The following is a 27,554-nucleotide window of genomic DNA, read 5'->3' as shown; positions in this document are numbered from 1 at the left end:
AGAAGGAGATCAACACAATAAGAAGGGGAACTGACAAAGTGTAATTCAGAAGAAGTTGTATTCAAATCCTTCATCTAGGATGACTCAAGGTGTATGCTGTCAACGGAACTTAAACAACCAGGAGAAAATGTGTTTTTATGTCTTAAAATGTTTGAACCACAGTTGGTATTTGGAATGAGGTATCATCCTTGGGTAATTGCTTACAGATTATCAGAGATTATTCACGCAAGCTCATATTTACACATTGGTTTTACTCTCCTTTTTAACGAAGACAAACTGCGAAACAAAATTAGATATTCCACCCACCCCCACCCCCAGCCACCTGCCAAGGTCAACACTGTGTTCTCTAATCCACTCTGCAAAACTATGTTTCTACATCCTCTGAACGTATTCAAGGAATCTATGCAGGAACAAGGCTTGACAATCAAAGCCATGCTGCTGTGTGCAGTTACCTTGGATCTTAACTAGATGTGCAAGTTGACCTCTGACCATGGGGCATCCTCTCCATGCATGGATTATGGATTGCTGAGGCCATGGCAGATAACCAGTCCCACAGAAGCAACTTCATGTTCTTCTGAGGAAGATCCATACCACTGTAGAATAAGGAATATAAATGAGCTAAGCCACAACAGACTGCAAACGGGGTTACCAAAATACAGCCCTCAAAAAAAAAAAATGAACTCTGAAGGTAGAACACCTATAGCTGTAGAAAAACGCTGCTTTGAACAACCCTCAGTTACAAGAGCATTGACAGAGATTCAGTGGCCATCATACATCCACCTTGAGCATGTGACAAACATCTGTGGATTTCAAGCTCAGAAACCTGCTGTGGAATTTAAATGGTTTTCAATATTGCAAAATTTTTGAACTACAAAAATCTCAGTTGTCTGAAGGGGGACAGCAAATGAAAAATATTCAAACTGTAGTAATAAAATATTTGGCCTTTAATCATTTCCAATAAAATATATCCGAAATCTTCCCCTCCCCCACCCATAGTCATACACAAACACACCAATGTTTAAATATTTTATCGTGGCCAACCAAGGTGTTTTACATCGATGTTTATTAATGGAACTCACTTTTGAATTCGTTTTTAACAAGCTGTTAATCCATATTAGCCTCAAATCGGTTCCATTTCGTTTCTCAGTTCCCTTCCTGATGACTAATGGCTAATGTCCGGTACCATAAATAGATCTGCCTCTGGCACATTGGGAATTATTTGTTCTTGGCTTAAGTAGTCATAGTTCATAAAGTTCTCTCTTTCTTCTTCGTCCCCTACTAGGATTGACAAAGGCATTCCCAGAGGCAAGAATTTTTCTTCCGCTCTCTGTTCTCCCTCCTCCAGCCCCGTCTCTTCCAACATATACTCCTCTTCTTGGTCCTCTTCCCCTTCCTCCCCATTGCCAGCCGCTTCAACTTCCTCCTCATCCACATCTTCATCCTCTGACCCTCTGTCCACTTCCTCCTCCTCCTCCTCCTCGCTCTCCTCTTTTTCATCACAAACCTCTACGTCACACTCATCATCATCAACATTTTTCTCCTCTTCCTCTACCAGCCCTGGGGTAGGAGACTGGTTGTGCTGCATTAGAGCAGGACTAAAGGTTAGAGAGGGATCCTGCATGAAGCCATACAGATCTTCCGGCAACTGCGAATCTTCTTCGACGCCGCTGTGGGGCGCATCATTGGTAGTGGAGTCTCCTGGGGAGATGCCACCCTCCTGGGCTTGCTGTGCCCTCAATGCTGCCTGCTGGCGCTCCAGCTTCTCTTGCTGCCTCATGTCTTCATAGACCTGGTTCATGATGAACTGGGTGGTGTTCCGTGGCGCTCTCATCCCAGGTGCCCGCCACCCGGAAAGGTTGACCGGGCGAAGCATCTTGCTCAGGTCTATTGGTGGATTCCTCGGAAAGGAGCGACGAGGGTGGCGGCGCAGGCCACGACCCCTGCGTCCCCAGCGCTTCTTTCTACCCGGGGGTCTCTCCCAGCCGGGGTTCCAGGGTCCGCTCCAGCAGGAGCAGCAGCAAACGCAGAGTGGGTGCAGACCATAGGCCCGGATCATCTGTGCTGGGCACAGGGGGCTCTGGAATGCTATAAGAGGTGGGCGCCAGGGCCCTCCACAGCGCTCCCAGTTGGAGTACAGGGCCCAATAGGGCCCTCTGGAAGGTTGAAACCAAGAGCCAGGGCTGCGCTGTTGCTTGGGTTGTTTCCTGGAAGCCTCATACTCAATTTTGGGGCCATCACGGTATCGCCGCTTGGACACCGGAGCGCCCCTCTGCCTTCGATGGTAGGAGGACCAGGTGCGCAATGGAATGGAGGATGCCCAGCCACCGCCGCCCAGATTGAGGGGGTCCTCCCTTTCGTTGACCGTCTGGGTCATGGTTCAGGGATCTCCACTGGGTCTCAGTGGTAGCGCCCTAGGAGCAGGCACTTTGGCCTTATCGGGTGGTCGATAGTCAGCGCCTCCTCAGCTGGTGTCCCTAGTGCCACGTGCCTTTGACTGTGACCACGCCTTCCCTCTTCACGAGGACCCCCCTCTTTCTTCTCCACTTGCTCGCTCTTCAGTCAGAATCACTGTCTTTCGCACCTGGGTTGTCTTGCCCAGGTGGGTTGGGTGGGGTAAGGATGGTGGGGGAGGAAGGTGTTGGTGGGCGATGAGATGTGAGAGCCACTCCCAGGTCCCACACACACCCGCCTCTGCCGAGGCTAGAGCTGGGGATGGGAGAGGCAGTGGTCGCTTGTTACCTTGCTCCTCCCTCTCAACCCAGGTGCTTCACCGTCGCCGTCCTGGCCGGACTGAGCGGGCACGGGCAGTGTCGGCCTTTAAATACTGGCTGGGGGCCCCCCCCCGCGTGCCCCTTGCGTCCTTGGTTGCCCAGGACGACAGCCAATTGGAGTGGACGTGGCGCCCTCTGTGAGGAGGAGGGGTTTCTCCCGGAACTAGATATCCCATGAACATTCGCAGGAGTTCTTATGACGTAGGATTTAAGGCAGAGGGAAAGCTGGGCAGTGCTCACACCCTGGCAACTTTTAGGGGATGGGGAGTATTTGAAATTTCTCTCTTAAGTCTGATGAAAGATGTTGGAAGATCGGGCCTTCATCTCAACCCGAGTGGAATGTATATTCTCTACAGCTCTATGGACAGCCGTAGTAACAGAAATCGGGCCCCAATTTCTTCCCCAGTGTGTGTTCAAAAGCTAGATTCATGGTACATGAAACAGGAGCACAGACATTAGTGTGTACAATCCCAAACATCTTTTGCCCTCCCTGCCTTCTTTAAGAGATGGCTACCAGGTTTCACAGATTCAGGATCTGAAGTTTGAGTCTCTCTCTCTCTCTCTCTCTCTCTCTCTCTCTCTCTCTCTCCCTCTCCCTCTCTCTCTCTCTCTCTCTCTCTCTCTCTCCTCTCTCTCTCGTTTATTCAGTGTGCTAGGGACTGATAGACTTTATAGCTAGCTAGTCTTTAAGCTCACAGGATCACTGTACTATGAAATCATCTTTCACAGATCCCTTGTGATACTAAAACCTACCGGAGAAAGCACCTTACTAATTCTAGTACTCTAGAATTAGTCTGTTGACTAGGCATTATCTTGGACTTGATTTTGAGAACAGGAATATTCAGTGAAAAAAAAAAAACAAAAAGAGAATCAGAAAATTATAAGAATATTATAATGCATGCACCAGGTCCCTTTAACTTTCATAGTAAGACATAGTGTTTGACTTAGGAAAATGGCTATGAATCAGATTTATTTCCCTTAGGAAGCTCTTAGGAAGCCTGCGGTTCCTCATCCATTCTGTAAGCATGGTTCTGTTTTATATAGTGTGCAGCCCCCAGGGTTGGAAAGAGGACTGAAGAAAAAAAAAAAGGAAAACAAAACACAGGTACTCCTAAATATTCAGTACCAACCATCACTTTCATTTTGACTTCTCATATACTATATACAAAAAAGAACACCTGACACTAATTCTTATGCAACAATAGTCATCCCCTGAGCCTTGAGCTCATTTTTGTAGAACAAGGACGCTTACAGGTTTGGTCATACATAGATGGGGAAAAAAATCTTAGAATATTACTATCACATTTTTTGGTGGTAAACAGAATTACAGAAAACAGAGCACTCCACATTGAACATCAGAACATCAAGTAAATATTAGAGAAGCAACATGTTCAAAAGCCCTGAAGCCTACTGAGGTCTAGTGTACATTCTCTGCATACTCAGACCACAATGAGTCTTCTTGAGTTAGGACTCCAGTTGCAGTAGGAGTATAGACTCCACAGGCTTTATTCGATGTTGCTCTTTCAGTGGCTTGTTTAGAGCAACCTACTAAACTCAAAATGCAGAGCAATGACTCGTTTGCTCTCCTGAATCCTCTTCTAGAGGCATATTTATAAGGTTGGCAGACACTGTAGTCATTAACTCAAAATGGCTCAGTGCTAGCTGGGACATTTCTTAAAGGTCTCAGGACGGGTTTTAAGGGTGAGATCAATAGTTTGCATTATTATGGTGAAATCCCCTTTTTTCTAATTTTTAAGAAAAGATGTGAACCTTCTTACCAATAATTTACATTGATTATTTTTGATCAGTTGATTTTTAGTAAAATGGTATTAGCATTTCTTTATTAGTTGTAAATACTAAAGCATATTGAGTCAGTAGAATTTGCCCTGTTCTTAAGAAAGCAGCAGTTTGTAATTCAGGATTTATAAAAATTTCTTTTTCTAAATTATTTTATTATTTTCTATTTTTAAAATTTTAAATTATTTTCTATGTGTTCCTGTGTGAGTATGTAACACATGTGAGGAGGCCCCTAAGTCAGAAGAAGGTGTGGAATCATCTGGAGTCACAATGACAGATTACTGTAAGCAACCCCATTTAGGTGCTAGGCACTGGACTTTGGTTCTCTGGAAGAAGATCAAACACTCTTTGTTATGTTTTAAATTCTATCTATCTATCTATCTATCTATCTGTCTGTCTGTCTGTCTGTCTGTCTGTCTGTCTGTCTGTCTATCTATCTATCTATCTATCTATCTATCTATCCATCCATCCATCATCATCATCATCATCTCTCTCTCTCTCTCTCTCTCTCTCTCTCTCTCTCTCTCTCTCTCTTACTTATTCACTTTGTATCCCTCTCACTGCCCTCTCCCAGTCACTCTCTACCACAATCCTTCCCCTTTTCCTCTGAATGAGTGGTAGAGGCTGAGCACACACTTTTAACCACTGAAACCGCTCTCTAGCTCCTGGGTTTTCAGATTTCTTTTATATAACATTAGGATTGTAATATAAGCTTTTTAATATACTGGCAGAGCAATGCAGCTATGGCTTAAGGCAATTTACTGTCATGGTTAACATTCCCACCAGGGGCATGATAGGAGATTTTTTTAAAAAGACATTTGTACTTGATTTGTGTACATTACATGTTGAGAAATGAAACACTCTGATTCAAGCTTCAAACGATACATTTATGATGTCCATATACATTATTACTGTTTTTGCCTTTGCATAATCAAATTATGACAGATGAGGTTGCTTAAGGCATAATTCATTGAAATGTCAGCTTCTAGTGGTTAGGATCCGAGGAACAGCATAGCCTTCTCTTCCCTAAGGATTGACCCGAGCGGTGCAGAAAGGAATGTGTTAGATTGTCACCTGAGAAACCAAGCAGAAAATCATTTATGTTATTGCACGTATTTGCTGCCTTATGACTGTGCCTGGGCTTACTGACAGTTTTCCGGTCACTGGAAGTTACCATCATGGGTCAAAGTCCACCTGCATAACTCAAGACCTTGGAAACCATGTTACATGGCATGGACTCTTTTTGTGCAGTCTCTCAGTTCATTAAACCAGCAAAGACAATCACTATAGTTCTTTCTAGCAACATTTCCCTTGTACTCTGTGTGTGTGTGTGTGTGTGTGTGTGTGTGTACACGCGCGTGCATATGCCTGCCTGCCTGTCTGTCTGTCTGTCTGTATGCCATAATAATGGCCATCGCATTAGTGGAAACAAAATCACCAACACTTTTGCTTATTAATTGTATTAAGTTTATTTTTGACTGAGTATAATAAGGAAACCCAGAAAATAACGATTCCCCAGCATTTACTTTATCTAGACAGTTTTAATGACACTGCTGACATTTTGAAATTCAAACAGATGTGATATAGTGAAATAGCTTGATGCGCCTTACGCTATATTTTCAATAGAAGACAGATATCTCTGTGTTGTAATCCTAACACTTGGTGGCAGTAGTAGTTCATCCAAAACTCCTTCAGCACTCATCTGTATTCAGAATGAACATAGACTCAAATCTTCTTTTAAAATATATATATACATTTTAAATTACAATAGAATCATTTTCCTCCTTCCCCTTTCTCTCTCTTCCCTTCACATATACCTACCCTCCAACTCTACAGTGACCCACACAAACTAATAGCCTTTATTTGATTATTATTGTTGTACACGCATGTAAACATATGCACAAATATACAAATACTACCTGCTGAGTCCACTTTATGTATGTGTCTGTCTCTGTCTTTGTCTCTGTCCCTGTCTGTCTCTCTGTCTTCCTCTGTCTGTCTGTCTGTCTGTCTCTGTCTCTCTCTGTCTCTCTGTCTCTCTCTCTCTCTGTCTCTCTCTCTCTCTGTATGTGGTTTTAGGATTAAAATGATATATTGCATTGGGTGATCAATAAAAGGGCTCAACCTTGGAATACATCATTTCTCCTTCTGCCAGAATCCATTAGTTGGCTGTATTTCCATGTTTAGGAGTGGATCACCACTAAAAATACCCCCTCTTCATACTACCATGACTACTGATACTGACATTATTCCAGTCTTCATTGGATAGCCACTTCACAGTAGACTTTCTGGTGTTCTGACCCTTACAGTCTTTGTAATCCCTCTTCGTTGATGTTCCCAGAGCCATAGATACAGTAGCTTTGATATAGATGTATCCAATGTGGCATCCATTGTGCCCACTATCTGTCCATCTCTGCATAGTGTGCAGTTATGATTTTCTCTGATGATTTTTGTGATGGTTTGTATATGCTTGGCTCAAGGAGGGGCACTGTTTAGAGGTGTGGCCTTGTTGGAGTAGATGTGTCACTGTAAGCTTTAAGACCCCCATCTCAACTGCCTGGAAACCAGTATTCTGCTAGAAGCCTTTAGATGAAAATGAAGAATTTTTACCTCCTCCTGCATCATTCCTGCCTGGACTCAACCATGTTCCTGCCTTGACTATAATGGACTGATCCTTGGAACCTGTAAGCCAGTCCCAATTAAATGTCCTTATAAGAGTTGCTTTGGTCATGGTGTCTGTTCATAGCAGTAAATCCCTAACAAAGACAATCTCCATGTGCTATAAAGAGAAGTTTTTTTGATGAGGGCTGGTAGCTATGGTCATCTGTAAGTACACTGTGGATGTGGTGTGTAAGATATAGTATGTAGGAAAAAATTATGCTAGTCTAGCAAGGTTGTGGTTATAGATTTTCTTTCTAGGGTCCCTGTCTTAGTTAAGGTTTCTATTGCTGTGATAAAATGCCATGATCAAAAACAAATTGCAGAGGAAGTTTATTTGAATTAAATTCTCAACTCTCATCTCATCATTGCAGGAAGTTAGGATAGGAACTTGTACAGGGCAGGAACTCCTTGGCAGGAGTTCATATATAGGCCATGGAAGAGTGCTGACTGCTGTCTTGCTCTCATGGCTTATAAAGTTTGGCATATATATATATATATATATATATATATATATATATATATATATATGCCAGAATCATAAGCTCAGGGATGTCAAAATCCACAATAGGGTAGGTCTTCCTGTATCAATCACTAATTAAGAAAATGCCTTACAAAGAAAAGAAGAAAATAGAAGGAAAAATGCCTCCCACGCTTGCCTACAGCCCAGTCTTAGAGGTTCCCTTCTCAGAGATGTCCCTAGTTTATGACAAGTTGACATAAAGCCAGACAGCACAACTGACCTTTGTCAACTTTACAAACAAATACATGATTCGTAGCCCACCACCTCTGTTCCCTGTTTATTTCCATGATCACATGTTAATAGCAACACTGTATTATAAACATTCTAAATTTTTAATGTCCTATGGTCTTAAAATTCAGTTAAAAATTCAGTCCTTTAAAATATTTAGTCTCTGTTAAAATTTAATATCTCTCAACTGTGGGTTCCTTTCAAAATAAAAAAAAAATGGTTTAATAGATTTTTACTTCAGGAGGGAAAAAGCAGGAAACAGTCACAATCTGAACTAAGCAAAACCAATCTCCTTCCTAAAGCTTGGGATCATTGAAGAAGAGGAGGCAGAAGGAATGTAATATCCTGAAGTAATGAATAACTGCGATGGAACATTATCTTCTGTACACAGCAGGGTAGCTGCACATAAGAACTCACAGTATTTTTAATAGCATGTTCAAACCCTGTGCAATCCCATGCCAGACCAAATCCCAGTGGGAGAAGAGTTGGACAAAGAATGCTTCCCCAGGCCATAGAGTTACTGGTAATTATGAGCTTCACAGAGTGGAACAAGCAAACAGCATTTTGTAAGTGTATAACCCTGGGTAGAGTGTAACACTTGGTAAGTTGACCACTCTTCATTGGCAGACCATGCATCCAAGAATATTTGAGCAGCACAAATTTGTTTTGAAAGATTGAAACATACACATAGTTATTCGGATAGAGAAGGGGTCATAGGGAATTGGGAAAGATTTTGGGGAGGGCTGATGGGTAGAAATGATAAAAAAGTATGACTCTCAAAAAAAACTGATTAAAATACATTTTAATTGCTGATTAAAATACATTTTAATTGGTGATTATAAAGGAAGAGACAGAAAAAGTGAGGAGGGGTTGGCTTTAATTTGTAAGAGGAAGGACAATAGAGAAGGAGACAGAAGCAAGAAAACATAACCCTAAGGATACTTGAAAAGATATAAATATAGTTTTCTATATACCTAAAATCACTCACACACACACACACACACACACACACACACACACACACACATTAAATCACTTGGGAAGATAATACTCCTTCCGGGACCTATAGACTAACAAAAATCCAAGCACCAGGCATATGAAATCTTTATTCAAATTGTTAGTTAAGGGAGACAAAGAGATTCACAAAACATCATAGGCTGTTGCTGCTGCTGATTCTGGTTGCCTCCTAGAAGTTCGATGTAGACTCTGAAGACACTTATTTCAGACATAGGATTCAGAGGATTCATGTTGGGCTTAACCCACCAACTTCTTCTGTGAGAACAAATTTTATATTTTTGGAAGGTACAAAGACAGGAAAGCAATCAGTAGTACTATCCATCTGTGGCACTTGCAAATCTCAACAATGTTCAGCATGACAATATATTTTAAATGTGATAGTGGTATTTAGAACCTGACAGTAAACAATATATATCTAAGTGAACATAGGACCCACTAAACAGAAGGGAAGGAATTTCTGAAGCTGGAAAGAAATCAACCAACCATGGCTAGTGATGTCATGGGTCTTAGAGAAGATCTTAATATCACCACTTTTAATTATTATCAGTACAATTCGTAATCACATTTTAAATTCTTATTACACAGAGAAGTGTAAATCTCACTCCTCATCAAAAATTACTTTATAAAGCAGATAGAAACCTTTACAGATAGCTACAGCTTTCTTTTTTTTCCCCAAAACTATTTCATTTTATTTTTCTATGAAATAAAAAAAACATGGAAACATCCAAGGCACATTTTATTGAAATTTACTTATCTCTGTATCATTAGTGCAATAGTAATAGTATAATTTCAATACTCTATCATAATTAGTTATAGCTCAACTTTATAAGACAGCTGTGCATTCAATTATAATGTGTTTATTATTGACAAAATTCAAGTTATAGAACTACCAGAGATCCACCCCATAATCAGCCTCCAAACGCTGACACCATTGCATACACTAGGAAGATTTTGCTGAAAGGACCCAGATATAGCTGTCTCTTGTGAGACTATGCCGGGGCCTAGCAAACACAGAAGTGGATGCTCACAGTCAGCTATTGGATGGAGCACAGGGCCCCCAATGGAGGAGCTAGAGGAAGTACCCAGGGAGCTGGGGGGATCTACAACCCTATAGGTGGAACAACAATATGAACTACCCAGTACCCCCTCCGCCCCCAGAGCTTATGTCTCTAGCTGCATATGTATCAGAAGATGGCCTGGTCAGCCATCAGTGGAAAGAGAGGCTCATTCGTCATGCAGACTTAATATGCCTCAGTAAAGGGGAATACCAGGGCCAAGAGGTGGGAGTGGGTAGGTGGGGGAGTGGGTGTGGGAGGGTGTGGGGGACTTTTGGGATAGCATTGGAAATGTAAATGAAATAAATACCCAATAATAATAAAAAAAGGAAAAAAGTTATAGAATTACCATCCTTGGGGCATTGATGCAGTTTTGATTATATCAGGACATTGTATTTGTGCTTATAGCCATAAGCCTGGCTTTTTGGTGAACATTAGAGGTGGATATCAGCCTGTAATGACAATCATTCAATGTATTCATTATTAGTAGTAGTATGTTTGTATGTATGTGTCTTGATGCAGTTTTCAGGACTCAAACTAAGGTCATTAATGTTTTAAAGCAAATAATTTACTTACTAAGCAATTCCATCAGCCATCAGCAATTCCATCACTCTTGAGTGATTTCGTGCAATTGCTTATAGCAAATTTTCAGATTCTATCTATTTTATTTTCTGTTTTATTGGTTATTTTATTTATTTACATTTCAAATGTTATCCTCTTCCAATTTCCCTTCCACAAGCCCCTTATCCCCTCCCCTGTCCCCTGCTTCTATGAGGGTGCTCCCCCACCTATCCATACACACCTGCCTCTGTGCCCTAGCATTCCCCTAAGCTGGATCATTGAGCCACCACAGGACCAAGGGACTCCGCTCCAATTGATGCCAGATAAAGCCATCCCCTGCTACATATGTAACTGGAGCCATGAGTTCCTCCATAGGTACTCTTTTTTGGTGGTTTAGTCCCTGGGGTGTCTGGTTGGTTAAAAATGCAATGAACAATTGACTCAGGGCTATCCAGCCTGATTTAATACATATACAACACAACCCTTATACCTAAAGGTCAAAGAACATTAAAGAAGATATATTGGAAAGATCAAAAGATCCATGGGCCTAGGAATTATATCTGACTTAGAACAGGGGAGCTCTACATATAAAAGCTCAACAGCATGACTGTTTAAAAAGACCTGAGTAATGCTAACACCAATGGATCTCCCAACATAGATGGGGTAAATCCGATGGGGCCCCACCGTAGATAGAGAACTATAGACCATAATTTCTGAGAGAGGGAGAATCAGTCTTTCTCTAGGGATAATTCCCCACACTGGGTCATCTAATACCAAGTAGTCATCTGTAAAAACACAAATATAAGTAACACACTAAATGGACTCAGTAGGTTGTGGTGTGTGTGTGTGTGTGTGTGTGTGTGTGTGTGTGTGTGTGTGTGTGTGTGTAATGGAAAAGAGGGTATGGATTTTTTTGAGGGAAACCTGGAAAGATACACAGCTATTTTTAAAAAATTTGTGAGGTATGAGATAGGTCATCTAGGAACTATTAAGTCATTTTCTATTATGAAGAAAGGCTAAATTTTCTGATACGCACAAAGTTTTCCTATCACTTGTAAGACAAGCATGGTGGCTTTGAATTTATAGTCGTGTCATATTTAGAGTATCATTAGCACCTGGACCTGGAGGGCATCATCCTGAGTGAGGTAATCCAATCACAAAAGAACTCAAATGAAATGTACTCTCTGATAAGTGGATATTAGCCCAGAAACTTAGTATAGCGAGATATAAGGTACAAGATGCAAAACACATGAAACTGAAGAAGAACGAAGACCAAAGTGTGGACACTTTGCTCCTTCTTAGAATTGGAAACAATCACCCATGGAAGGAGTTACAGAGACAAAGTTTGGAGCTGAGACAAAAGGATGGACCATCTAGAGCCCGCCATATCCAGGGATCCATCCCATAATTAGCCTCCAAACGATGACACCATTCATACACTAGCAAGCCTTTGTTGCAAGGACCATGATATAGCTGTCCCTTGTGAGACTAGGCTGGGGCCTAGCAAACACAGAAGTGGATGCTCACAGTCAACTATTGGATGGATCACAGGGCCCCCAATGGAGGAGCTAGAGAAAGTATCCAAGGAGCTAAAGAGATCTGCAACCCTATCGGTGGAACAACATTATGAACTAACTAGTACCCCAGAGCTCTTGACTCTAGCTGTATATGTATCAAAAGATGGCCTAGTTGGCCATCACTGGAAAGAGAGGCCCATTGGTCAGGCAAACTTTATATGCCCCAGTACAGGGGAACGCCAGGGCCAAAAAATGGGAATGGGTGGGTAGGGGAGTGGGGGGGGGGGAGGAGGGTATGGGGGTCTTTTGGGATAGCATTGGAAATGTAATTGAGGAAAATATGTAATAAAAAAAGAAAAAGAAACAAAACAAACAAACAAACAAAAACAAAACAAAAAAAGAAAGTGCTATGAATTATGCAACAACTCAGAAGTTTTCAAAAAATTAAGAAAGTTACCAGTAGTAATAACAGCAGAAAAACATGTGCTTTACAGGATCTCAAGGGAGGCTGCTGGATGCTGTAACTGTGGGAAAAGGTTTCTTATTTGTGGACTCACTGTCTCATGCTCAGCAAGTTTTATTATGCAATCCATGCCCACCAGCCTAGATATGGTGCTGCCTAAAATGAACTGAATTCTCCCACATCAATTATAAATTTCAAGACAGTCTGTCACAAAAAGAGCATTAGACCAATCAGATATGGGGGCAGTTTCTCAATTGTGACTATCTCAGATGACTATATGTTGTGTCAAGTTGAGAGCTAACTCTAGCTAGGACAATAGTTGCAAAGGATGAGACACATTAGAAAAGTCATCTATAATTTGAATTATATTTATAATGCCTATGGTACAGGCTTTACAAATGATATGGAGAACAGCTAAAATTAGTTATTGAATATATGTGAGGAGTGTGGATGAGAGCCTGCTATTATTATTTTGTTAAATGCACAGAATATTAAGTTGCCTTCTATTTTGTTTTAATTTGTTGATCATTTTATTTGTTTACATTTCAAATGTTATCCATCTTCCTAGATTGCCTTCTACATGATTATCTTTATGCCTATAGGTTGGTGTCTTTCTCAGCCCTCAGAAGAGCAGCTTCTTCTTGCAGCAGACAGAGATGAATACAGATGCACAGCTGGTCAGAATGAGCAGAAGCAATGGTGAGCTGCCCAGCCCTAAGCTCAGGATATCTATCACACTCCAGCCCCTTCCCAAGGCTGAAGGAAGTTCACTTAGTATATGTTAATGAACTGTCATAATGCTTATTAAAAACTTAAACGGTATTTTACTCAGAATCCTATTTCTATGATATTATCCATAGAGGTACTCTCAAGCTTAAGAAGTTATTTAATCTCAAACATTGGAAATTTTGACAGTTTTTGGTGTAAAGGCCATATTCACATATCCATGGAATGGAATGACTTCAGAATGCCAGAAGTTGTACTCATGTGTAAATGTCCCCAGGGAATGTTTAGAAATTATACAAGCAAGGTTCAGGATACTCAGTATTCTTTGCACTTGAAGATAAATGATCATGTATATAGATATGTAATGGTTTTATGTAACACATTTGTCAGATATTTCTGTGAGAGGAGGAATTGTTTTTACTTTTGCTTCTGAGGAAGGTTTTTCAATACAGTTGTAGAGTAAATCACTGTGTTGAACTTGGGGTCTTATATATGAAAGCATAACTTTGTATTCTGTGAGTTTTTAACCATTAACTTACAGTTACTCATTTTTCAAAAGATTTCAAAAGACACCCTCTCCTTACACTTTTTTTCTTTGCTTTCCCAAGTGTAGTGATCACAGCATCTTTAATATGCTCTATATCTCATATTTTATTTTTTGTATGTAGAGGAATACAGGTAGCTGTCAACTAACCAAGTTTGCAAAATGAGTTGATGTTCTTATAGATGATAGATGTCATTAGAAACTGAAGGAATGTATACTGCTATTACATAGTTATTTGCACACTACAATTATAAGAAATACTTTTTCACAAGACCATATATCTTTCAAACACATTTAATATTTTTTTCTGCTCTTAACTGAATCAGGTGGGAAACATACATGAGTGAAAATAAAGACTAGAGAAGTTTAATTAAAATGTCTACATCTTAGCAACGTATCTAAAGTATTCATTACCAATATTTTATTTCTTACATATTTAACTTGACATGAACACCTACAATTCTTGATGAGATTTGATGACTAGTTGGCATACATTTTATTTAACTTACTGTCTATATATTTTGTTAATTTATACCTAATCATGTTTAATTAAATTATTGAACTCTTATTTTATCTCAACACCTTTAGCTTATTGTTTATATCATTGTGCCACATGTTTTAAACGCATCTCAAATATACTGAGTTTGCTTCTGAAGAGATATATGCTTCTCTTGGCTACAGAAAGCATCACAATTCTGATATTTGCCTAGCATCCTAACATTAGATAAAACTCCCAATGGGCAAACGAGGTAGACACATGTAGGCTTGAGGAGTTCTGCTGAGGTTGATAGGGTTTCCATCCAGTCGAATATCCTCTAATGCCTTACGAACATAAGTTAAATTTTTAACATTGCAGAAAGTATCTTCATGCATCTCCAGAATGTCATTATTCTAAAAAAGAAAAAAAAGAGTGAAAAGACAAGACATAGGGCCCCCAAGGTACTGAGTGAAACGGTAGTACATTTTGAGTCACCTCTTTTAATTCTTTTATTTATTCCACCAGTCAAAACTATTTATTCAATGATTATTATATACCAAGTACTGTTTGTGCCCTAAGTATAGAATTAGTTAACAAAGTAAACACATTCTTACCAATATGGGGCACATAATGGGATATATATTAATGGAATATAAGCGGGTGAGGGGAATTATTGAAAGAAGTGTTTCTAAGAATGATTAAAATTTTGATTACACTGTGATTCAAGAATACATGGGCATGGAGAGAGTCAAAGGAAAAGCATTCTGGGAAAATTGAAAGCAATCATAAAGTCCTGAGCATCTCTGTGAAGCTGCTTCTGCATACCTAGGATTAAAGTCAACTCGATTGAAGTGAACAGTGAGGAAGCAGATGTTTCTTCCCCTATTCCTTGGCGCTACCGACTTACCTTTTGTTTATTATAGAGCTCTCTGTTGTGAGTTCACATATGTGGATTTATTAAATGTTATTTTTGAAAGAAATGTATGTTTCCAAAAATATTTAATACTGGAGGAAAGAAGAGGTGACCATTTCAAATTGGTTTAAGAGGCAGTAGTGAGGGTTTGTTCACTTGGTATCACGTGTTAAAAATCCATGTGGGTTACAGTATATGATGTTTTCTTCTTTCAATTACCTCTGAGGATTTCATTAAATGTATATATATTCTTTGTTATCCACTCATTTGTTAATGCAAGAGTATATTGTTACCCAATACAACAATGGCTTTATGGCTCTCATGGAAACTGGTTTCATGAATATTTTTGTGTGCAGGTTTTATGTGGAGACAAAACAATTTTTCTCTTATGCATATATGCAGATACCAAATTGGTGAGTTATAACTCTCTATTTTGAATTTAGAGGAACTCTTGAAGTATTTTCAAAAGTAGCTACAACATTATATACCCCAAGCAGCAGAACACATGCTTTCTTCAAACCTGAAACATAGCTGTGAGTGTGAGTATTAGCTCATTGTATATTTGTTCATTGCCAGTGTGCAGAGGATACAGTTGATCTTACACTATTATAGAATATTATATTATGAATTATGGATCTCAAAATATCATGGAATAATGCAGAGATACGTTGTCCTTATAGCCTGATAGACTCCTGAACTCCAGTGCTGTGCTAAGGGATTATTTACTTCCTTACAATGTGCTACATGCAAAACTTGCAGATAAACTTAAGGAGCATGTGCATCTCAATGTTACAGTTTTCTAATCCATAGTATTAAGGTGTTTCGCTTTATCTAGGCCTAATGACTGTTCACCTCTGTACTGCTTCTTTGATTGTATGATGCTTACTATTCTTTTGTTAAACTAGTTTTTTATATTTAAAAATAAGTGTCTTTATTAAAGAGAAAGGATTTGTGTGTGGTAGTGTGAACTTAAAATTTCCAGCCCGAGGAGGCAAAGAGAAGAGGATCTCTGACACGTTTCCGGTTATATCTGTGATATATAGGAAATTCCAAGCTAGCCAAGGCTACATACTAAGACTCTGTGCTAAAGACTAGATAGATAGATAGATAGATAGATAGATAGATAGATAGATGATAGGGACTATAGAAAGATGTTAAGTTGATGGATATGTATAAAGATATGTATAAAGATATGATAGATAAAATATTTTCCTAATATAGTTCTCAGATTGCTGTTAATATATACCAATATAATTCATTTTTGCAAATGATCTTGTAGCTTGTCACATTGCTGAACTCTCTCATAAGTTCAAATATATTTTAATGGATTCTTTTGGATTTTCTGTGTATAAGATCTTGTCATCTGAAAGGGAAAATAGAAAACCTGCTTCCTTCGCCATCTGTGTGCTAATTATTAATTTAATTTCCTTTTTTCTGTTTTTCTCAGCACGACAGTCAAACACAATATTTAGTAAGGTACTAAGACTAAAGAGTCCCCATCTTGCTTCTGAGCTTAGCAAGAATGTATTATGTCTGTGTGGGTTTGGAATGATTGGGTTGATGAATGTCCTTCTATTCCTAGTTTTGTGTCTTTAGAGATTTTGTATCCACTCCTCTGTTGAGGGGCATCTGGGTTCTTTCCAGCTTCTGGCTATTATAAATAAGGCTGCTATGAACATAGTGATCACATAATTAGCCTCCAAACGATGACACCATTGCATACACTAGCAAGATTTTGCTGAAAGGACCCTGATATAGCTGTCTCTTGTGAGACTAGGCCGGGGCCTAGCAAACACATAAGTAGATGCTCACAGTCAGCTATTGGATGGAGTACAGGGCCCCCAATGGAGGAGCTAGAGAAAGTACCCAAGGAGCTAAAGAGATCTGCAACCCTGTATGTGCAACAACATTATGAACTAACCAGTACCCCGGAGCTCTTGACTCTAGCTCCATATGTATCAAAAGATGGCCTAGTCGGCCAGCACTGGAAAGAGAGGCCCAATGGACACGCAAACTTTATATGCCCCAATACAGGGGAACGCCAGGGCCAAAAAGTGGTAATGGGTGGGTAGGGAAGTGGGGGGGGGGTATCGGGTACTTTTGGGATAGCATTCTAAATGTAATTGAGGAAAATACGTAATAATAAAAAATATTTAAAAAAAAAAGATTTTGTAAGAAAGAGGTATTGAATTTTGTTAAATGCATTTTCTGCATCTACTTAGACAATAAGGCAGTTTTATCTTCTAATCTGTTACTATGACACATTTATGTCATTTCACTGAAAATGGTTAAATTATCCTTTTATTCCTGAAATAACTACTACTTGCTAATGGTATGTAATTATCTTTACATGTTAGTGGATTTGGAATGTTGCTTGCCATGTTGTATTATGTTTATAAGATGCATTGATCTATAGTTTTCTGTTGATAAATTTGTCTATGTCTAATTTTGTTACTGAGATAATATTAACTTTTGTTAGGGCATACTCTTCCTTTCCATTATTTAGAATTCTCTGTAAAGGATTAAAACATATGAAGGAAATAATGCTGGTCAGGAAAATTCAAGAAACAAGTTAGCCATCTTTCAGATATATACAGAAATACAACAAAATTATAGAAATAAACACTACCAGGAATAAGAAAAATTCAGATGTAAATAGTAACATCATATACAGAGAAAAATCATTAAAACCAGAAATTACTTCTTGCTTGTACTTCAGCAAGTAATGGATAGTTTTTCTATTTATTTATTCCATGAAAAATTAGAATATACAGGAGAAGCCTGATTATAGCTGTTAAATAAGTTACAGCCATGTGGGTATGTAGTAAATTATCGACCACTGTTTCAATAGCTAAAATTGTTTCACAGAGCACAGTGTGCTATGGACAACAGTGAAATGTACTTAAAAACTGTTAGGCATAACATTTGTGAAAATGTTTTTCTTTATTCCCCACAAATAAAATTCTGTTTAATGGGAGTAGAAATAACTTTCAACTGTTTTTATTTTGTTTTGTTTGTTTTTAACAAGAGATAAAATGAAAAAGTGGAATTTTCTTTGATTGAAGAAATTAAGACTTGTCATTTTGTCAGGGCATGTGGATGCCTTTGGACTGAACTTTCTTATAAAACCTGATATTAAAAATAAAACTAAACCTGAAAAGTTTTTTTTTTTCGGAGACCTATAAAGCAAGCTAGATTTTTGCCATCCCTTTATGAACCTTGTGTATGTCTCCACTGGATGAAACTTTCAATTTAAAGAAAAATCTTTGCTATCTGAATTTTATTTCTAAAAGACTCAACATAACTATGCCTGGTTGCTACCATCAGTGTAATGGAAGAGCTAGAACTGAGAGGACAGAGATGCTTTGTTAGCTGAAGGGATGACTGGTAAAGACACAGAAGCAGGAAAATGATACATAGTCAATGGGTCATGATGGATGAATTTGTTAAGCCTGGCTTGCTTCTATTTCCCTTCATCCTGGGATTTTCAGGCTCAGTCTAGCATGAGAGACCTACCTGGAGGTGAAGAGCCCGCAGACTTTCTGGGAGTGGTAGAGGGATGTGGTCCAAGCTGTTATCGGTGATATAGAGATGGTGGAGATCATACATATCCTGTAAGCAACCATATAGAAGACTGACTTTCTTCTCTATGCAGTGAATTTAAACTAGCATGTCCCTGTCAGGATCCTGGTTTCTAAATTTCTAGACAATTCTACCAATTTTGGAATATATGGCTGTAAGCATATTGTTTTATGGAAACGAAAATTGTGTTTTAGTCGTTTAGAAAAAAAACTCTTGCGTTCTACAGAATTTCTCAGTTTACACGAGGCAGCTGTTTTCCACTGAATATGTTTTAAAATTAGATCCTGGAGGATATGTGTATATATATTCATTCTTTATACATTCTTTTATTTTATATGTTTGGAAAAAATGAAAATTTCTTTTACCCAATGATGAAATGCTTAGTAAGGAAAATTGGAGTATGGCAAGACAGAAAATGTTTAGACAATAGCTGGTGTACACTAGCCAAACTCCCCAGCGAAGGGGTGACTCATCTCCATGATGTCCTCTCATTTCAACATTTGCCAGTGTGTAGGATGAGATGCCCAAAACTCAATCACCATTAACAGGATATTTGAGTCTTTAGAAGTTCACACTTTCTACCACCAGCTCCCTGAGAACAATACTTTTTCCTTCAAAGACCAACTTACCATTCACCCCATATTTAGAAGAGAGATTTGTATGGGATGAGGGTTGCATAAGAAAGCTTGCTAGCTATTGTTCTCTGGCGACAGCCATTGTTCTAAGCAGGGCTTACAAATCCAGACTTGTTTTCTTCACTTACAAAACAAATTCCCAAAGGATAACTCAATCTAGACTCTATGTTCTTCTGTCCTCAAAGCAATACCTCCTTCCTGCCTAATCAACTAACTTGATATCTCCCCCTGGGCAGAATTCTATGGAACGCTAAATTTTCTGTCTTGTCTTCCTGGAACTTTTTGCAAACATGTGTCTAAGGGTCACCGACTTCTAATTCGAGCCCTGCCTTATGTTCATAGGGCATGACCACTCTCAGAATGAACCAAAATATACCTTATTTTTAGTTCCCATAGATAGTGCAGAGGAGCTTATTTTAGAAGGTAAAGAGGCCATTCCATGAAATTTTCTTTAGAGATGAACAAGGGCTAGGCCATGACCAAGAGGAAGGGGAAACTGAGAGCTTCCATACGCATGTAGCGTGAAGAACTTACTTTAAAAGCTTCTTGTTTAATGCCTTTTCTTCCCAGTCTATTGTTGCTGATATCAATAAATGTCAAAGTGTTTGGCAATTCTGGAAGCTGCTTTATCTTATTGTCACGCAGAACCAGCTCTTGGAGGTGAGGCAGCTTTCGGAATGCATCTTCATCAATCTCCGATATTAAATTTGATGTCAGATCGATCCTTTTTAAATCATCTAGAAGAAAAGGGATATGGTAGTAGCAAAACATTCTTGAATATGGTTGACTCAAACAAAACATGAGTGAGTACATTTCACAAATATAAATATGAATATTACCTTGTATTGGACCTGTAATAAAATACTTAGCTCATGAAAGTGCTTTTCAAATGAGATCTGTGCTCAGATTTCTAGAGCAAATTACCATTCTACTACATAAACAGTGATATTTTATTTTAAATAGCTGTTATTTTCTTAACAGTTTTCATAATCTTTGTCTGTAATTTACACTTTCAAGTATTTCCTCAGGGGAAAAAAAGTGCTACATTTTTTTTCTGATGGTCCAAGATATAAACATTAAAAAGAAATGTTTAAATTATTGAAATGCTTCATCAAGATGACTACTAAAATTCTTCTAAGAAGGCAACTGTTCTAAAATAGAATTTAAGTATATATGCTTCAGTCATAAATCAACTGTGCTTCAATGCAAACACATCAAAGAAGCCCAGAACACTTGCTAATATAATACCATGGCAATGCACTGAAAATTATAATGTAAAAATTAGTTTTAGCTTATAAAATAATCAATTTATAATTAAACTTAGTAAAATTAGTTTGAAAGTAACAACAGTTATAGAATTTCCTATTGGCTACTATGTGTTCTTCCATCTTACCATGATTAAAACATAATTTCAACTATTTATGTAAAAGAAAGTAACTAATTTTTTTAGCTTTTTTTGAATAAAAATTTCATTCTAAGTATCAACATTTCACATGATTAAAAATTCAGGGAGATCTACAAGGAAAGACAAATATTTATGTCCATACTTAAGCTTGCAAAGTCATTTTTGTTGATCTTTTTAATTCTGTTAAAACGTGAATAGAAATATGTAGTCTTCTTGGGCAGTGGAGGAATAGCGTCCAGTTCATGGTCATCACAGTATACAGTGGTACTTATACAAGTACACAGGAGACAAGTTGGAAAGTCTGAAACAGAAAAATGGTTATGTGTCATTGAAAGAATTCTAAGGAAAACGTGGTTCTGATTGTTTAATATACAAGACTAAAATATCTTTAAGACCTTTCTGATGTATTTCACATATTTTCAAAGCAGTCTTAGGTAGTAGTTCATTAAAGTCAATAATTTAGAGCCTCTACCAAATTGCTCATAAAGTTATTTTCATGGATATATTATGACTGTCACTTTTACAGCTAATGTAAAGGTAACATAAATTCAAAACATAAATATTGAGATTACATCTTTTATAAAGTTAGATTACTGCATATTCATTACACATGTGCCTCAATATTTAAACACTACATTGAAAAATGTGTCTTAAGAGATCATACAAATTAGTATTTATTCCTTCGATACATATATATCATATAAATGACATAATGGTCTGAATAACAGAGTGGCCACTGAAATATTGGCAAAATATGCAGAGCTTTGCTTAGTGATCTACTATGTAAGATGAGTGGCAATCACACAGATACATATCTTGATATATAATATTAATGTAAGCCTAACAGGATTTGGCTTCAATGGAGAATCATGAAAGGGAATCTCTGAGGTCGCTAATGCCAACTTACATATGGAGAATAAGAAAAATAACAAAAGTGAAATTTTCAAGAAAAATACAGGAACGTTCACCAAAGATCTCTCACTAAAATTGAAAGATGGGAGTAGGGAGGCTTGGCAGTGGGGAATCTGCAAGGTATTTAATCTTTGATATGTTCTCTAGTATTTATAATTTCACTATTTCCAATGATAAATTTAAAATGAGGATGTTTGATTTTGTACAGTGTTAACCTTATATTTTAGCATTAATTGCCCAGAATAATTTATACACATTTACTTGGACTGTGATTTATTTTTGTTTTAATATTCATGGATTGTGACTATTTGAATTTGATTAATTTGGTAAAAGAAAGTTTTGAATTTTAATGCTCTAACATTTTCCAAGCTGTTAAACATTTGTGAATGTATGCTTCTTTTCTGGAAATTAAAATGTAATCTATGTTTTCACTTCATTATACCCTCAGTTTTCTCTTAGTAATAAAAGTAAGAAAATATCAATTTGTTGTTATTCTCTCAAAAATTTTCGAACCCAAACTTGATAACAAATATTACAGGGACTGTGCCCAAGTTAGGCAAACAGGGCTAGGCTTGGGAGAATGGAGAAGGCATGGGGAGGGAAGATCGTGGTTCTGTGCACAGACAGGACAGATGGCTAGAGATCCTAGCCAACTATCCATGACTCTGGAACTGATAAGACACCAGAGGAGAGCCCACTAAAGCTAATGCCTTAAAGCAATACATTTCTATCTATATTTCTAAGTACCTATTTTTGTATCTACAGATAAGAGTAAGTCTTACCATCAAAGAAGTTTCTCTTTATAATAGAGCAAAAATATTATGGAGATCCACAACTGGTCAAAATGCATAGACTGTGAAATACCCAGCTACAATGGATACATCTACAATGTAGCTCCTACATTTAATTCTCAAGCAGTAACATTGAAGAGAGTATGGAAAGATTTATAAGACCTAAAGGACTGAGAAACCTGCTGCTATAGAAGCTCTTTTAGAGAAGACAGGGAAGCTATAGCTATGAAATCTCGACAACAGGGTTATCCAATCAAGACCTGCATCATGATAACACTCGCTGACATATCAATGTGGATGTGGGAATTGTTGTAACATCTTACTCCTAGAACAAGAACTATAGTAGTCAATGGCTGCCAAGAAAGGGGAAAACAATTTCCTTCAGGGACAAGCTCCCAGGCAGGTTCACCATCCCTAAGTGGTCAGTTCCAAACATTAGTGAACAACATTAGATGGACTTAGGGAGATATACACATACAGCAGTTATACATACTTGTGTTTATGTTAGTCAATAATTTTTAAAGGAAAATATATGGGAGGAGACATAGGAGGAGTTGCAGAGACGAGAGTGAATCATGAACATTATATAACTAGAGTAATCATGAATAGAATTCTTTAAAATGCAAATAAATACAAGATGGAGTATTATGTTTTTTGTTTCCTCTGACCCATCTGAAAGTCACAGATTTGAGAGAAGGCAAGGGGGCACGGGTAGATTTGAACGGATGAAACAGAGAGAAAAATGACTGAAATTCCTCAATCACTCTTACTGCTTTAGGTACGTTTCGTTTTCCTATGTGGCTGCCTTCTCTATCTGGGAAACTTACACTTCATAAACTTGTCCATGTGTCTTCTTGGTTCTGTTTGTGGCTTTCTATGACATAGAAATTTAACCACATGGGGAAAAAAACATGATGTATTCCTTAAAGAAACTAACTTAATAGTTTGTATGTGCGTCTGCACTCTATACTCATTCTTTTCAATGATTTTGCACACATTTAGAGTATACTGGCATTTCTTTTTCTTGTTTATCAAAGAGGTTTCTACTCCAAAGCTTGTAGTTTTGCCAAGAGTTGACATAAATCACAGTCAGTGACTGGATAGCAAGGATGAGACTTTACAATTCAATTGTAATACTTGAAAATTTAGACAGGGAGTTGGATAATGTTTGCCAGGGCACAGGGAAATATAGAAGGGGAACTGAAGTATAAATAAGAATATATAGGATAAGTTTATATAGGATAAGTAAGTTCTAGAGACTTATCTTCTGGGATGGAGAGATGTAGGGAAGGGGAGCAACATTTTCCTACAAATAGAGTCTAGAATCTTAATAAATTGGTTTTCAACCACAAATCACTACCCTTGGCAAATTAAAACTTCCTTATCGAAGGGCAAAATTAAGTATTATTAACACCCTAGAAAGACTATAAGGGGTGAAAGAAGGCTGCAGTGTGCTGTTCTGGTGGCCCACAGACAGCCAATACCCAATCAGCACAACATGTTGCCCTTATTCTAATCAGCATCCCCTATGTCTTACACGTCTGCACTGGACTGCACTGATCTCAGGGGATGACTTTCCATCAGTTCATCCAGTGCTGGGCCCTGAAAATACATGGCCCAGAATGATTTCAAGTAATGATGCCAGGCAAGTAATTCCATCCTGAGTCCTTGGTTATTTGATTCTTTCCAGCAGGACAAAGATGCATTATAATAAAAATCTTATCTTATGTCTGAGGACAAAATGCAGGAGTAACTCCATGACTCAAAGTGTATTCCAACATTCTTGACTTTTTTGTCTTTGGCTTATTTACTTCCCTTTTGGAGTGGAGTTGAAAATTGGCAAGATTGTTTAAGTTTGTTTCTTCTTTGAAGGTTTCATAGACTTATACATCTATCCTCATCATGCACACCCCTTACTCTCTATAACTCCCTCAGTATCTTCCATCTCATCTGCCCCCTAGCTTCATATGCCCTCATTTATTGTTATTTATTTTGACCCACTGAGTTGAGTTAGTACAACCCACGTATACACAGTTGCAAATTTATCCCTTGAGGGACTGAGAAGCTAATTGCTCCCTCCCTAGTAGATGTGGGGTTTTGGGAGATCGTTCTGTCACCCATGCTGGAATTTTAACTGTCTTGATCTAGTGTTAGTAACTAGAATGGTTGTGAGTTTACGGGTGCAACATCCTTCCCATCCTTCTAGACCTATGGTTTTGAGTTCCCTATTTCAAGATCTTTTCTGAGCCCTTTGGTGTGGTGGGTAAGCATTAGTGTAGATGTCCCATCTGTGGCTGAGCACTCGCCCGTGTTTATGATTAGCATTCTGTACAAAATGAGTCTACTCTCAGAAGTAGACTCTAATAAGACACTTCTCAGACCAGGGTTGGAAACAGCAACAACCTATGGATAAAAGCATAAATATTTACAAGACTGATGGCCAACATGACTACTTAGCAATACAACACCCTTAATTTCTCCCTTAGAGTTCATGACTTCTTTTGCAATGCAAGGCAGATTCCTTGAGGAATGACTTAAAACTAGATAGTTTTGAGAGGCGACAATGTGTATTTGGTTCTAATTGAGTAATAACTTATTTGACCTTCGTTGGTGTGTGGACCCAGAAGCCCCGGGAATTCTGGCTCCTGTGGGGAAGAGCCATCGATCAGCCTGGGAGTAGATTCTTCATCCTTGTCTTCATCCTGGTTGTCCCCTAGCTGTGGGCCTGGGGTCAGGAGCTCTCTGTTCCCAGAAAGCCTCTCAGACACTTTCTCGTTCTGGAAACAAACAGAATTTCAAGGTAACCTCAATCACCCTCCATGCCCATAGTACAAATGTAAAATGTGTCCATCTGTGCCACAAGATGTCACTACTGTTCTTACAATCAACACAGTGGGCCTCGCCCCATCGATGTTTCTCAGAAATACAATTACTGTTTTCCAAAATTTGTTTCTCAAATCTTTGGAACTGGTTTCAATGCCCCCCGTTTGTTGCTATTTCTTTGAGCTTCATACATTTTTCTTTTCACATGGCAGGTCTAAAAAAAATCTCACTCTTATTTTTTTTAATGATACAGCTTTATAACAGCATAGTTGTTAGATTCACTTTAATCAAACTTATGCAAAACAAAATTCAAAAGATTCCCATTCACACGTGAGCCCAGTTCACTCTCATCATCCCTTGTTGATAACTATTGAGATACTAATATTTCCTTCCTTTAGGTTTTTACTTCTGAAAATCAAATCTTTACTTCCTGTTTTGTGGTACCCTCAATGGCCTTTTTTTGGAAATTAATCTTCCAACTTTGGCAAAATATATAATGGTGTGAAAACGATGTAATAGATTGTAGATGCCTTTTGTTATAGATATTTCCACATGGATACTAAATATTGCAACAACATCTGATTATATTAAAATTGTCATCTTTGAGAACACTGACAATAGGAGTCATTTAAAATGGAAACACACACACACACAAACCTGACATTTTTCAGAATACTTTCTCAAATTTCCCCCTTTTTGCCTTATATCTTTTCTGGTATGAGTTATTATTTATAAGAGCTTTAGAAACCACTTATTTTCAGTTCCCTTCCCTTATGCTATTTCTTGATAAGTGTGTTCTTCTCCATAACCTTGTAAGCCTCAGATGGAGATCTGATAAAAACATTTGGAGCAGAAACACCCTGACTCCACTCCTCTTGTCTGCTGTTCCCACGATATCACCAGAAATCTCACATTCTTGATTGATCACACCAATGTGCACCCATCTGCATTAATTTGCACTCATTACAAAAGCAAAACGACACAAATTATTTCTAAGTTACTTATTATCTGGATGGAAATTTCAAAAACAGAGATATAAATTAGATTAGTTATTTACTGCTTGTCTTATAATAACTATGTGATTTTTAAAGAGACATATTTTTACACTTTTGATAGACTTGAGTACATTTAATTACTAATAAAAATAATATAAATTTAAGGAATGTTTTCCTAGGTTCTCTATTTGGCCCCTTTGTACCCTACATGTTGATTTCATAACCAGGCCTATTAGATAGTAACTGAATTATGCCTCTATCTTTGTACTTTTAGGTTGAAGCCTAATAAGCAACTTATAATACTTATGGAATATATTCTTTAAACATCCTTGTCCAAGATGCATTTAATTCATGTGCATTTAATTCATATATGCACATAACCATCAGGATTTTGTGCAAAGACACTGTGAATGTGTGGATGCCTGCTTTCAAACATGAATCTAAGAGTAGATTGCTTGATATTGCAGGAGGCATCCAGGGATGCTCAAATCCTGGCCAGAAATCTCCAGCTGAGAATCTGGGGTGCATCTACAGAAAGACACACGGTTCCCATCAGTGTGATCATAGTGAGGCAGCTTCGGTGGAATGACTTTGCAGAGACGAAAAGTGGGCTCCAGGAAGAGCGGAAATTGAGACAGATGTTTCATGGAATGGAGGGGCCTCCTGAAGGGAGGAACACATTCCAGACACATTGCCTTGAATCTTTAACACTGTAGGAAAATGTTTGCACATCTTTTTTTTCCCCCAGATAATTGTTTTTCCACTGATCTGATGTAAAACTCTAAGGTCTCCTTTGTCATCCGATGTAATGAGGCCAAGCAGCTTTTGGTGCTTTGTTCATGCTTGCTTGCAAATCAAAAGAGCAACCTTTAAGGCAAGGAAAGGCAGTGAGTCCTCATTTCAGCAAAACTGCACAACTCTAACCCCATTATGCTGCGCCTGGAGAATCCTCTGCACAGTAGACACATTTATTCTGACGACTAAATAAAAGTTGTTTGGGCTCTCATCTTTTCCCTTCTTCTAACAATCTTCAAACTGCAATATGAAGTCAGAGCAATTCATTTTTAAAAAGCGAGGCCAGGGAATTGTGAACACCTGTCAGAATGATGGGCTTTGTCTCCTTATGCTACAGAAACTTAACTGTGGACCTAAGGGCAGAA

The 27,554-nt window shown here is 38.3% G+C and overlaps 2 protein-coding genes and 1 long non-coding RNA gene across 4 annotated transcripts in view; 1 reads left to right on the top strand and 2 right to left on the bottom strand.

The window, feature by feature from the left end:
• The window catches only part of Gm10754 (predicted gene 10754), a 285,677-nt gene extending 271,240 nt beyond the window's left edge, over nt 1–14,437 (top strand). The window contains exon 5 of the long non-coding RNA NR_033537.1: nt 13,193–14,437. This is a non-coding gene — a long non-coding RNA (predicted gene 10754). The remainder of the gene's footprint in view (nt 1–13,192) is intronic.
• Ccer1 (coiled-coil glutamate-rich protein 1) lies at nt 925–2,792 on the bottom strand. Its single transcript, NM_025724.2, has one exon. The coding sequence runs from the start codon at nt 2,372–2,374 to the stop codon at nt 1,163–1,165; it is 1,212 nt and encodes a 403-aa protein (NP_080000.1). The 5' UTR covers nt 2,375–2,792; the 3' UTR covers nt 925–1,162.
• Nucleotides 13,943–27,554, bottom strand: part of Epyc (epiphycan) — a 37,841-nt gene continuing 24,229 nt past the window's right edge. Inside the window, exons 3-7 of one of the 2 annotated variants that reach the window (NM_001379456.1) lie at nt 25,179–25,353; nt 21,016–21,174; nt 20,003–20,205; nt 18,768–18,863; nt 13,943–14,751 (exon numbers count right to left, since the gene is read on the bottom strand). In NM_001379456.1, the coding sequence (NP_001366385.1) occupies nt 14,581–14,751; nt 18,768–18,863; nt 20,003–20,205; nt 21,016–21,174; nt 25,179–25,353 (804 nt within the window). In that variant the 3' untranslated portion in view covers nt 13,943–14,580. The remainder of the gene's footprint in view (nt 14,752–18,767; nt 18,864–20,002; nt 20,206–21,015; nt 21,175–25,178; nt 25,354–27,554) is intronic. The other variant, NM_007884.2, reaches the window with a different exon arrangement.

The sequence above is a fragment of the Mus musculus genome, chromosome 10 (assembly GCF_000001635.26).
Source record: "Mus musculus strain C57BL/6J chromosome 10, GRCm38.p6 C57BL/6J".
NCBI lineage: Eukaryota > Metazoa > Chordata > Mammalia > Rodentia > Muridae > Mus > Mus musculus.
Note: the sequence above shows the minus strand (reverse complement) of the source record. Positions and strands in the feature narration are given on the sequence as shown.

Excerpts from the sequence above, each read along its gene's own strand:
- Ccer1 (NM_025724.2), bottom strand. The coding sequence starts at position 2,374 with ATGACCCAGACGGTCAACGAAAGGGAGGACCCCCTCAATCTGGGCGGC.